General features: G+C 47.3%; 1 protein-coding gene across 1 annotated transcript in view; it reads left to right on the plus strand.

Moving 5' to 3' along the window:
- The window catches only part of LOC116945637 (plakophilin-1-like), a 43,067-nt gene extending 31,649 nt beyond the window's left edge, over nt 1-11,418 (plus strand). The window contains exons 13-14 of the mRNA XM_032960140.2: nt 1,531-1,615; nt 7,622-11,418. Coding sequence (XP_032816031.2) covers nt 1,531-1,615; nt 7,622-7,735 — 199 coding nt within the window. The 3' untranslated portion in view covers nt 7,736-11,418. The remainder of the gene's footprint in view (nt 1-1,530; nt 1,616-7,621) is intronic.
- The last annotated feature ends 933 nt before the right edge of the window (nt 11,419-12,351 follow it).

Genomic DNA, 12,351 nt, shown 5'->3' on the forward strand with positions numbered 1-12,351 from the left:
TAAAACAATAAAAAATTCTCACGACGTTTCGACCATAACTCAAACGGTCATCATCAGGTGTGTCGGTTTGCATAAATTTATTTTGAAAACGGCATATTTATTTATATATATAAAAATAACGTTTGCGTCACGCGCAACGATGGCAGTTTGCCAGGACTAGTCCATCTATTTTTTTGAAAAGAGGAGGGGGGAGACGAAATTTGTTTTTATGTATGCTGTCTGAAAGGCACTGTAAGCGTGAACAATCAATCAAGAACTGAAATGATTTATCAAATCTTTCCAATGATTGCTAAGATAGAATCCATCTTCTCGGTTGAAATTGTCTCTGTGTTTGTATATGTGGATAGCCTCATGAACGAATCTCTCATGGAAGCCAGATGGCTTACAAAGAACCTCCGTCTTGGAAAAGTCAATGGCATGTGAGCCTACTGAATTAGAACAATGATCTGCTACGGCCGAGGTGTTGGTCCTACCGTGTTTAAGGTCTGCTTTATGTTCACGAATGCGGTCCGAGATATGGCGTTTGGTTTCTCCAATGTAACTACTACCACAGAGGCAACTTAGTTTGTAGACACCAGGGTATTGTATGTCCGGAATCACATCTTTTGATTCCGGACATACAATACCCTGGTGTCTACAAACTAAGTTGCCTCTGTGGTAGTAGTTACATTGGAGAAACCAAACGCCATATCTCGGACCGCATTCGTGAACATAAAGCAGACCTTAAACACGGTAGGACCAACACCTCGGCCGTAGCAGATCATTGTTCTAATTCAGTAGGCTCACATGCCATTGACTTTTCCAAGACGGAGGTTCTTTGTAAGCCATCTGGCTTCCATGAGAGATTCGTTCATGAGGCTATCCACATATACAAACACAGAGACAATTTCAACCGAGAAGATGGATTCTATCTTAGCAATCATTGGAAAGATTTGATAAATCATTTCAGTTCTTGATTGATTGTTCACGCTTACAGTGCCTTTCAGACAGCATACATAAAAACAAATTTCGTCTCCCCCCTCCTCTTTTCAAAAAAATAGATGGACTAGTCCTGGCAAACTGCCATCGTTGCGCGTGACGCAAACGTTATTTTTATATATATAAATAAATATGCCGTTTTCAAAATAAATTTATGCAAACCGACACACCTGATGATGACCGTTTGAGTTATGGTCGAAACGTCGTGAGAATTTTTTATTTTTTATTGTTTTATATATATTTTGTTATTTTGTTGTTTCTCTTCAACGTGACTTTACCGAAAAAACTAAGAATATGAATTACTGCAGTCACGAAAGCTTTAAATCAAAAGGTATGCAATTAGTTACTAGTTGAGCTCACCGGTCTGTTGGAGAGTAGACTCACAACGTTTACAATTCGAGCACGACGTTTCGCCGGTAATTGCAACAACCAGCATCATCAGGCGACAGGAAGAATTGTCCCGTTTAGGACAGAGGGATAGACGGACCCACCAAACCGATGACGTACAGACATAACCCTGTTAACGTTGCAAACAATCTCTTGGGTTTTCAGGGCCTATCCAAAGTCAGCAGAAGCTTCCTCTCTGCTACTCCACCAGTTCTGGGAGTTCAAGGACCTCAGGAAGGACTACAAGCGGGTGAGTGGCCACTGATTATTCATCGGCATTTCCGTCACAATACTTTTACACTGGCCAGGAATAATTGTGCGCACGCCTGGGTCCTGTGGCACGTTCTGACATGCGCCTCTCTTCGGATTGATTTAATTGGCATCATGGAAGCTGATGGGTAGCTCTCAAGGAAAACAAATATTCGCATAATGGAAAAACTTCCTCTTTGCTCCAGTTTGTCTCTGGTTTTCAGGAGGATAAGTTCCTAACAGCAACACACCATCATAGTAAGGTTTGGTTCGTATTGGCTCATCTTTACAAGTGTTATACTGCTCGCTCCATTAAAAACAGACAGACGGACAAATGGACGGAGCTATCGAAAAAACACTTTCAACCTTAGCTAGGAATCAATGAAAATGTCGTTTACAAAGTCTGCCACAGTCCAGGGAGGTTGTTGATTTAAAACTTTTAAATCAGGTCAACTGCGGTTTGGCGAAATCAACTTTGGTAAATGTTCACTTGTCATTACGCCCATTGGCAACATCCGCCGACCGTTTACCCTGGTTAATGAACAACTGGCGCTGCTCGCTGCCTACTCGGCGACACACGGGGTCGGCGTGGCGACACACGGGGTCGGCGTGGCCACACACGGGGTCGGCGCGATGCACGGCACGGAGTTGCGAACGCGTGCGAAGGGGCCGAGTTCCTGCGTTCAGGAAACTGAAGCTTTTATTTTTCCACAGCGAGTCGGGTTCACCTGCAGACTCCATCATGAACGCGTGAGCGTTGCGAGTGTCACTCCTCCTTGCCCCCCCCCCCTTCCTCATCATCCTCCTGCTCGTCCTCGTAAATTAACAATGAGGCCATTGTCCCGGATCGTAAACACGTAGCCCCCAGATCCGCGTGCACGCCACGACGACGTGCCCCTCCTCTCGAAAAACAACGCTGGCATTTCCACATTCTCTCGTCTCCGCTTTGGTCTCGCTCACTCCGCGTCGCCTCGAGGTAGCGGACCGCCCGCCGGCTGTCCGCGCGCCTCGAGGAGGAACGCCATGCGGCCCTTCATTAGCCTACCACTGGACGAGGGCCTCGCTTCTCCAGCCGTGCAGGCCAGTGAGGGTTACTTTGGTAATCCTTCACCGGGCTGGCCAGCGCGAAGGACTTGCCTTCTGCGGCCCTCAACGTAGGCCTGCGGCCTATACGGCACCTGCTATGCGGGGCGGCGGCCAAAGCAACCTACTTAGCTTTCTGATAACTGACGAGATGGGGCGCGTCCAGGCGATGTGGCCGTAGGCGCCGACGTCCGCAGCCGCCGCTCATTTCATTGGCCTCGGCGTTTTTCTGTAAAATGCAAAACGTCCCAATAGGGGTTGCATGTCGGTGAAGCCTTTCTGAGATTGGCCAGGGTCCACAACAGGGTCTCTGTCCTTGTGAATTCCCATTCAAATGTTTGTTTTGTTTATCACGGTTTAAAATCATTGCAAGTGCCCTCTCTGCCCACAATTCCCTTGCGCCCCCACACTTATTTGTTTCATTGAGGGCGTAGCACCGCCGAAAAATGCCGATTTGCTGAGCTCCCTTTCTCCGCTCGATTTTGTTTCCGCCCTCATCGCCGGCCGATAAGATCAATGTTTGGCAGCAGCATTTCATTCATCCATCATCATCATCTCTTGGGGTGTTTTATAGCCCGCAGTATCAACACAGCAGTGTTGACAAACGAAGCTGGGCGTGCCTGCCCTGGCAATGCCGCAATCGTTGCCGTCGTGGTTAATGGCGAATCTGGCCAACGGATGGGGATGGTAGAACCAGGACACGACAGTCTCACCGACACGGTAGACTGGAGCAGGCACGTGACTTGTACCACCGGCGCGTGTTTTCTTTTGCGGTTTGCGCTGCGTGCATCGAAGAGAGCTGTGCACGACCGTTAGCTGTTGCTATAGCGAGAAGTACACTGGAGGTGGTGCGCCGGGGGTACGGAAAGCAATTTCAAGATAATGATCGCGTTCGTCAGTTGTGGAAGTGCGTCCGTCAATGGCACTTGGGCAGTCTCCCCCCTTTGATCCTATCGTCGGCCGACAACTCACCGATTCCATGACTGGCGGCTTTAGCGTGGGGCTACGGGTCCAACCTTTGCTCGAGAAACAATGTTTCCACCGGCACATCTGAGCCAAGCCAAATCTGGATTGGGACACCCAAGCCGGGAGAAGGACGGAAGAGGTACAGTGAGGGAAAAAAGTATTTGATCCCCTGCTGATTTTGTACGTTTGCCCACTGACAAAGAAATGATCAGTCTATAATTTTAATGGTAGGTTTATTTGAACAGTGAGAGACGGAATAACAACAAAAAAATCCAGAAAAACGCATGTCAAAAATGTTATAAATTGATTTGCATTTTAATGAGGGAAATAAGTATTTGACCCCTCTGCAAAACATGACTTAGTACTTGGTGGCAAAACGCTTGTTGGTAATCACAGAGGTCAGACGTTTCTTGTAGTTGGCCACCAGGTTTGCACACATCTCAGGAGGGATTTTGTCCCACTCCTCTTTGCAGATCTTCTCCAAGTCATTAAGGTTTCGAGGCTGACGTTTGGCAACTCGAACCTTCAGCTCCCTCCACAGATTTTCTATGGGATTAAGGTCTGGAGACTGGCTAGGCCACTCCAGAACCTTAATGTGCTTCTTCTTGAGCCACTCCTTTGTTGCCTTGGCCGTGTGTTTTGGGTCATTGTCATGCTGGAATACCATCCTTGACCCATTTTCAATGCCCTGGCTGAGGGAAGGAGGTTCTCACCCAAGATTTGACGGTACATGGCCCCGTCCATCGTCCCTTTAATGCGGTGAAGTTGTCCTGTCCCCTTAGCAGAAAAACACCCCCAAAGCATAATGTTTCCACCTCCATGTTTGACGGGGGGGATGGTGTTCTTGGGGTCATAGGCAGCATTCCTCCTCCTCCAAAAGACGGCGAGTTGAGTTGATGCCAAAGAGCTCCATTTTGGTCTCATCTGACCACAACACTTTCACCCAGTTGTCCTCTGAATCATTCAGATGTTCATTGGCAAACTTCAGACGGGCATGTATATGTGCTTTCTTGAGCAGGGGGACCTTGCGGGCGCTGCAGGATTTCAGTCCTTCACGGCGTAGTGTGTTACCAATTGTTTTCTTGGTGACTATGGTCCCAGCTGCCTTGAGATCATTGACAAGATCCTCCCGTGTAGTTCTGGGCTGATTCCTCACCGTTCTCATGATCATTGCAACTCCACGAGGTGAGATCTTGCATGGAGCCCCAGGCCGAGAGAGAATGACAGTTATTTTGTGTTTCTTTCATTTGCGAATAATCGCACCAACTGTTGTCACCTTCTCACCAAGCTGCTTGGCAATGGTCTTGTAGCCCATTCGAGCCTTGTGTAGGTCTACAATCTTGTCCCTGACATCCTTGGAGAGCTCTTTGGTCTTGGCCATGGTGGAGAGTTTGGAATCTGATTGATTGATTGCTTCTGTGGACAGGTGTCTTTTATACAGGTAACGAGCTGAGATTAGGAGCACTCCTTTTAAGAGTGTGCTCCTAATCTCAGCTCGTTGCCTGTATAAAAGACACCTGGGAGCCAGAAATCTTTTTGATTGAGAGGGGGTCAAATACTTATTTCCCTCATTAAAATGCAAATCAATTTATAACATTTTTGACATGCTTTTTTCCGGATTTTGTTGTTGTTATTCTGTCTCTCTCTGTTCAAATAAACCTACCATTAAAATTATAGACTGATAATTTCTTTGTCAGTGGGCAAACGTACAATATCAGCGGGGGATCAAATACTTTTTTCCCTCACTGTATGCGTGTGCGACTTACGGGGTATGCGTGTGCGACTTACAGGGTATGCGTGTGCGAGTTACGGGGTATGCGTGTGTGACTTAAGGGGGTATGCGTGTGCGACTTATTGGGTATGCGTGTGCGAGTTACAGGGTATGCGTGTGCGACTTATGGGGTATGCGTGTGCGAGTTACGGGGTATGCGTGTGCGACTTAAGGGGGTATGCGTGTGCGAGTTACGGGGTATGCGTGTGTGACTTATGGGGTATGCGTGTGCGACTTATAGGGTATGCGTGTGCGACTTACTCGGGGATGCGTGTGCGACTTACGGGGTATGCGTGTGCGACTTAAGGGGGTATGCGTGTGCGAGTTACGGGGTATGCGTGTGTGACTTATGGGGTATGCGTGTGCGACTTATGGGGTATGCGTGTGCGACTTATGGGGTATGCGTGTGCGACTTACTCGGGTATGCGTGTGCGACTTATGGGGTATGCGTGTGTGACTTACGGGGTATGCGTGTGCGACTTAAGGGGGTATGCGTGTGCGAGTTACGGGGTATGCGTGTGCGAGTTACGGGGTATGCGTGTGTGACTTATGGGGTATGCGTGTGCGACTTATAGGGTATGCGTGTGCGACTTACTCGGGGATGCGTGTGCGAGTTACGGGGTATGCGTGTGTGACTTATGGGGTATGCGTGTGCGACTTATGGGGTATGCGTGTGTGACTTACTCGGGTATGCGTGTGCGACTTACTCGGGTATGCGTGTGCGACTTATGGGGTATGCGTGTGTGACTTACGGGGTATGCGTGTGCGACTTAAGGGGGTATGCGTGTGTGACTTAAGCGACATGGCTCGGGTTCTACAGTGGGGGGAAACAACTTGGTGGCAGCTCAGCATTGTGCAGTGGAAAAGAGACGGACGGACGGATGTCTGTACGAATGCCTCCTGCGCCTCCGATCAGCATCCCGCACCTCCCATTAGGGCGGTTGGCTATGTACCTAAGTCAGGAGAAAAACAGGTGTGGCCGCACCTGTAAATTCATGGCAGAATTCGGCTACCGGTGGCACAGAGGCGCGCTTATCTGTCAATCGGTTCTCTATAGCTGCATACGTACACAGGTACGCTTCACTTGGCCAGAGCCTTGTCATTGTGCTGAGGTTAGGAATGTAACGAGGCGCAGCTCAATCGATTCATATCGGCTCTTGATCTTGTGATGCCTGCGTGGTTCCGCGTGTCTGAGAAGCGAACTTGATGTGTTTGTTGTTTCTTGTACGGGGCAATTGCGCTCGGAACCTGGCGAGTTATACCGGAGTGGGCGCCGTGGTGGTGGATGTTAACGCCCTCACGTGGTATACAGGAGGTCGTGCGTTCGATCCCGACCCTGACGGAGTTTGCGTTTCTCTTTCCCTGTGGGCGCGTGGATTTTTTTCTAGGTCCTCCGGTTTTTCCCTTGACATTTAGAAACATGCGTTTAGAGTATTTGGCTGCTATGAAAATGTCAGTGGGCCTTACCTGGTAACGTAAAAAATTGTTTAGTTCAGTTCGGAGCAGCGCACATTCTCTAACCTGCGTGGATTAGCGTGGCGAAGTATGGCCTAATAAATGCGTGACCATAGTACAAGACAAAAGTATATTTTGGCGTACGGCTCTCAGCTGATATATACAACAACAAAGAAATTAAATGCGATTTTGTACGCATTTCAAAAATAATTGTAAGTTTACAGCAGAAGTGTGGCTTGCACCTGCTGACCTTTGATTTTTCATCCATTTTATTCACGTTAATTTTAATGTAAATTAAACGTTGCCACAGATGTAAAATGTACACATATAAATCTATCCACGTGTCTTTTAGCATCGTTTAAGATTTTAGCGACATTTTCGGCCACTCTATACAAACTAAACTTTTATTTACCGGGTAAAACCCATTGGGCTTTTAGCTTTTATTCAGAAGCGACCTGGCCACAAATGAAAGCTCAACTAAGTGGCTTATCACGTGGAAGTTATATCAGTAGATAAGGAAACTAAAAGCATGTCTCTAAATGTGGAGAAAAATTCCATTTGACCACGGGGAGAACACGCAAACTCCAAATATACAGCAGGTGTAAGGGTTGGGATCGAACCCACGACCTCCCGCATACCAGGCGAGGGAGATAACATCTCCCCACCGGGGTGCCCCACTCCCAAACTCCCCCAACCGCTGACATCGCCCTCGTGCTGTCGTGCTCACCGCAGGATGGCTTGAAGAAGGACGACTTCATCAACAACTTCACGGTGAGGTCCGTGCAGAACCTGTACGGCCGGGACAGCAACTCGGACCGCTACCAGGACGGTACACTGAGGTACTAGGCGGCGACGAAGAGGGCAACAGCGGCGACGCGACACAGGCGGTGCCGCCGTGCCGATCGGCACCTGAGCGCGAGACGCTTCGGTTCACCCCGCGCGGATTCAAGAGTCCATAGATGATCCCCCCACCCCCCTCCGCCGCACAGTCGCGGCTCTTGCATAACGCATACAAGCGTGGAACGCTCCATTCTCACTTAGTGGGTGTTTAGGAGAGGGTTGACTCAGCTTTGAGAGGCACCAGCACCACGTGGGGTTTTCGCGGCTCTCTCCGGTCCGTTTCCGGGTCGTGCCACGTGTTTTTATCGTGGCGGCGACGTCCGACGTTTCCCTGATGAAGCTCCCGGCACGTGGAGCGAAACGTCGGACATCGTGCCGAAACAGCACCACGGAACGACCCCCAAAACACATCGGAGAGTTTAATAAAACATTGTGAGGCAGTGGAAGAGTTATGGATGATTGTTGTTAAGGAGGGGAGAGTTTATTTGCAGGCTTTGACAGAGGGTTAGAGGTTTCATTAGTTTTATGCTGAAAGCCACGCATTGTATATTTTTTTAATGGTTGTTACTTATGGATGGACATCGTAGCTGTAGATGCAAACAGTATTTCCTTTACAATTTGTACAACAGATAGCATTAAAACAATTTCTAAAGCACCTTCCTTGCTGACAAAAGTAGGCAAACGATTATTTAAAAAAAAATGTTTTTGATTACAACAAAAAAAAACCCTGACAGAAAAAAAATGCAACGTCAAAAGGTAGCAGGGTAGGCGAGGCTTCTAGCAATTGTTACTGTGAGGAAGTGGGAATTCATGCACCTGTGTGTGGAAGCGAAAGAGCAAAGAAAATAATCTGTAATTGACGACGAGATGTTTTATTGAGACGTGGGCCAAGTGGTGTTCAAAGTTCACAAAACAATGCCGTCCATGGAAATCTTTGGTGGCGGCGGGCGGCTGCGATGGATGTCATTGTCTCTAAATGTACATCGATCTTAGACGCTCGCGTACCTGCTGCTGTTCGCATTCTGTTATAGAATCGTTTTTGCCAAATATTTTGTTTTACATTTTCACGGGGATTAAAGCAATAACAAAACAATGCTGGACCAGATAAGTTTGGCGAATAGATCAAGAGCCCCCGGCTTGATTCTTGAACAGGATCGTTACTCTTAAATGCGACAATTCATCGAATCGCCAGGGGAACGATCGATCGTAATAATCGTGGAACCTCTCCTCCGCTATTGTTCAAGAACTTCCCATGCAACGGTTCGATCTTGCCCACGGTTTCGAAAAGCAACAGGGCTTCATTGCAGCCGAGTCTTTCCAGATCGTTCGGTGACCCGGAAAATATTTCCCCGCACCCGGCAACACCACATCCGGTCACACCTCTCGCCGTGGCGACGGCTCCTAGCTCACGTGCCCAGCCTCTCCACTCCACCAGCCGCCATGGGGAAAATATTCGGTGAGGAATTTAAGCCGCCCGGACAGGGAACCATCGCAGAGAGGACAGGGCCTCCGTCGTTGCGCGCCGTGAGTGGACCCGCACGTGACGTTACCTCCGCCGTCACTGCCACTACTGAGCGGGGATGGTCGTGGTAGACAGCAATCGGGTACCTTCAGCATATCGGTAGAGCGTGGGAGGGGTGAGCGTATCATGTAATTTACAAAAAAGAGCTTAAATGGTGAGATATAAATAATGCGGGCAGTGTAGTAGCAGAAAAGTAAAGCTCCTGCGTAGGTTTTTGTGCGGTTGTGCTGCGTAGCAACGACGAATCATATTTCCGGGTTGTGCCGATGTTGGTTTTATCTGGCGCCACGTCCGACGTTTCCTGAAGAAGCTCTCAACACGCAGAGCGAAACGTCGGACATCGTGCCGAACGACAGCACCACGGCACAATCCGAAGACGCTTCGGCGGGAAGAGTGGAGCGCATCGTGGTCGTGCGGTGGTAGCGGAGTGTCTGTGTCTGTAACGAGTAGGAACACAGGTGTAGTCTCATTGATAGGATGGGTTGAATTTTTTAAATATATGACTATAAGTACTAAATGCTGGTGTTTTGCTTCGGTTAATAATATTTGAGTTTTATAAAAAAAATAAAAATGCGAGTCAAATATGTCGCATACGTTATCGCAGTCCTGAAGCTGTCTCGTAAAGTAAATGTTAGCTCTTTCATTGATACTTTTTCTTTGCTTCTCATTTTTGCCTCGTTTCACCCCCGCGGTTTTATTTGCGCTAACATTTTTTTGCGCGTAGATTAAAACATTATTTTAGACGCCTTTCCGGGTTCGCAGACGCAATGTAGAATTAATTAGGCATTCGCTAACGAGTGCACATGGGGGGCCGAACGGTCCGGGTCGTTATTGGCGGACGTGATCGCGACGCCATCTACGGCACATACAGCACCATCGTGCCTTGAATGCCTGCTCGAGTCTATAATATTGGTCGATCGATTAATGAATTAATATTGACGAGTTGTGTTTTATTCACCTATTTTTGACATTTTTCCCGATGGTGTGTTTCAATCGAATTCGCTCGTGGGTAAGGCAAGGCGGAGGTTTATTGTTTCTTTTTAAAGATGAATTGAACTCACAGGAATAAAAACACACACTATACACAAGTCCAATCTTTATCAACCGCATTCAAATTAAAAGCCTTAACTTACAACAGAGGAGCCTTGCTCAGTATTTAAAGGGCAGCTCAAGCGAATGGCGATGGAAGGGACTGGATGCAAAAGATGGTTGGGAGTGATGGTCCCATAATGCTCTGCTAGAGGTGTCCTTTTATTACCCATCACCTAATGGGAATGGAAACCATTAACTGAACATTATTTATAGTTAAATGTGTGGCTATCTCGGAATGTAGCTTCCCGAGTTGCTTAAAAAAAAAGAGTAAATTGTAGGAAGATGTCGCAAAATATACTTTAAGTCAATTAAACATAAAATGTATAGCATGTTACCGATATGTTAAGGTGTATGCGTAATAATTGTTATGACTTGTTAAAGCTTAGATCTAGGTTTTCAGCCTTAATTTAAATGGCTGAGTCAGAGAAAAAACCTTTAATTTTCGTGTCCTGTCAAAGAGGGCATGCAGCCAATCACGTGCAAGCAATGACAGTCGCTCGCTTGGTCGATAAATATTTTTAAATCGAATGCACACAAAAAATTATGGTCGGCATCGCCAGTGGCCAGGATGCACAGGAATCGCGATATCGGGAAAGACCCTTGCCTGAAATTTTACCGGATTACAAAAGTTACATATGTACAAGCCTCGTTATGGGGATCGATGTTCCAACACTGATCAGATTGGCTTAAAACACACTCGCGTGTGCACGTGATTGGCTGTTCGCTATCAAGTTTACCTTTCTGCTCTGAGAATGTGTGACAATGAGGACATTTTACAATGTCTGGCCATAGTGCCTGGGTTCCTGGCATGAAAAAAAAACTTTTACGAATATAATTTTGTTGTTGTTGCTACGGGCTTGGTTTCCTACGCATCTTGTTAAGTGCCCGCTTCTCTCCCTTTCATTAACCAGGCGAGAGGCCCTTTGAGATTCGGCGATGTCTCGTTTGTAACCTGGGGCTGACGTTCGGAGTACTTAAAAACGCGCCGCCGTGGCCGCCCGCGACGCCGCGTTGCTCTGTACGCTTACGCACGCACACAAACAAAAAAAAGCTAAATAAAGTCGTTCAAAAAAGATTTTACGGTTCGCGTCTTCCGCGTGAACTGTCTCTGCCGACGGCAAGCGTGGAGCGGTGTGGCGGCATTGAGGGAGTGACGAATGTGACCTCGTGAAAGTGTTTATACCCGCTGTGGTTTTTTTTTGTAGTCACGCAAGGTCGTAGGCGCACGTTGCACACATCACAATTTAAGTTATTTTAGTCAATGTTTGGTCACTCCAAGGCTGTCTGCCTGCCCTGTTAACTCTGCACATGCATACCTAACCACATCAGAATCAGAAAGGGTTTTATTCGCCATGAAAGTTCACACCGACACGGAATTTACTTTGGCAGGATGGTGCATACATTCAACATATAGGAATCTAAAATCTTAAATAAGTTTTAAACAAGTCTTACTATAATAAGGGTTAAAAGTCTAACACCAAGGGGCTGAAGTATATAAAATTGAATAAATATCGAATATAAAATAGCTTTAAGATATAATTTAAAAATAAAAAATACAAATAGGTTAACAGAGTTAATATCGGCAAGGTGTCATTATGTAGATAAAATGTTAAAAACAGTGTAAGCCCTTGGCCTTGTTTTTACAGGCCAGCAGCAGATGGGAAGAAACTGTTTTTATGGCGTGAGGTTTTGGTCCTGATGGACCGAAGCCTTCTGCCGGAGGGGAGTAGCTGAAACAGAGTGTCCAGGGTGGGAGAAATCGGCCATAATCTTCCTCGCTCGCCTCATGGACCTTGTCGTGTGCAGGTCCTCGAGGGTTGGTAGATTGCAGGCAATTACCTCCTCAGCAGTGTGGATGATACGCTGCAGTCTGCTCTTGTCCTTGGCAGTGGCAGCAGCGTACCAGATGGTTATGGAGGAGGTGAGGATGGATTCAATGATCGCTGTATAGAATTGCACAATCATTGTCTTTGGCAGGTTGAATTTCTTCAGCTGCTATAGAAAGTGC

Source organism: Petromyzon marinus, chromosome 24 (genome assembly GCF_048934315.1).
Source record: "Petromyzon marinus isolate PM22_M1 ecotype Great Lakes invasive population chromosome 24, UKy_Petmar_22M1.pri1.0, whole genome shotgun sequence".
Lineage (NCBI taxonomy): Eukaryota > Metazoa > Chordata > Hyperoartia > Petromyzontiformes > Petromyzontidae > Petromyzon > Petromyzon marinus.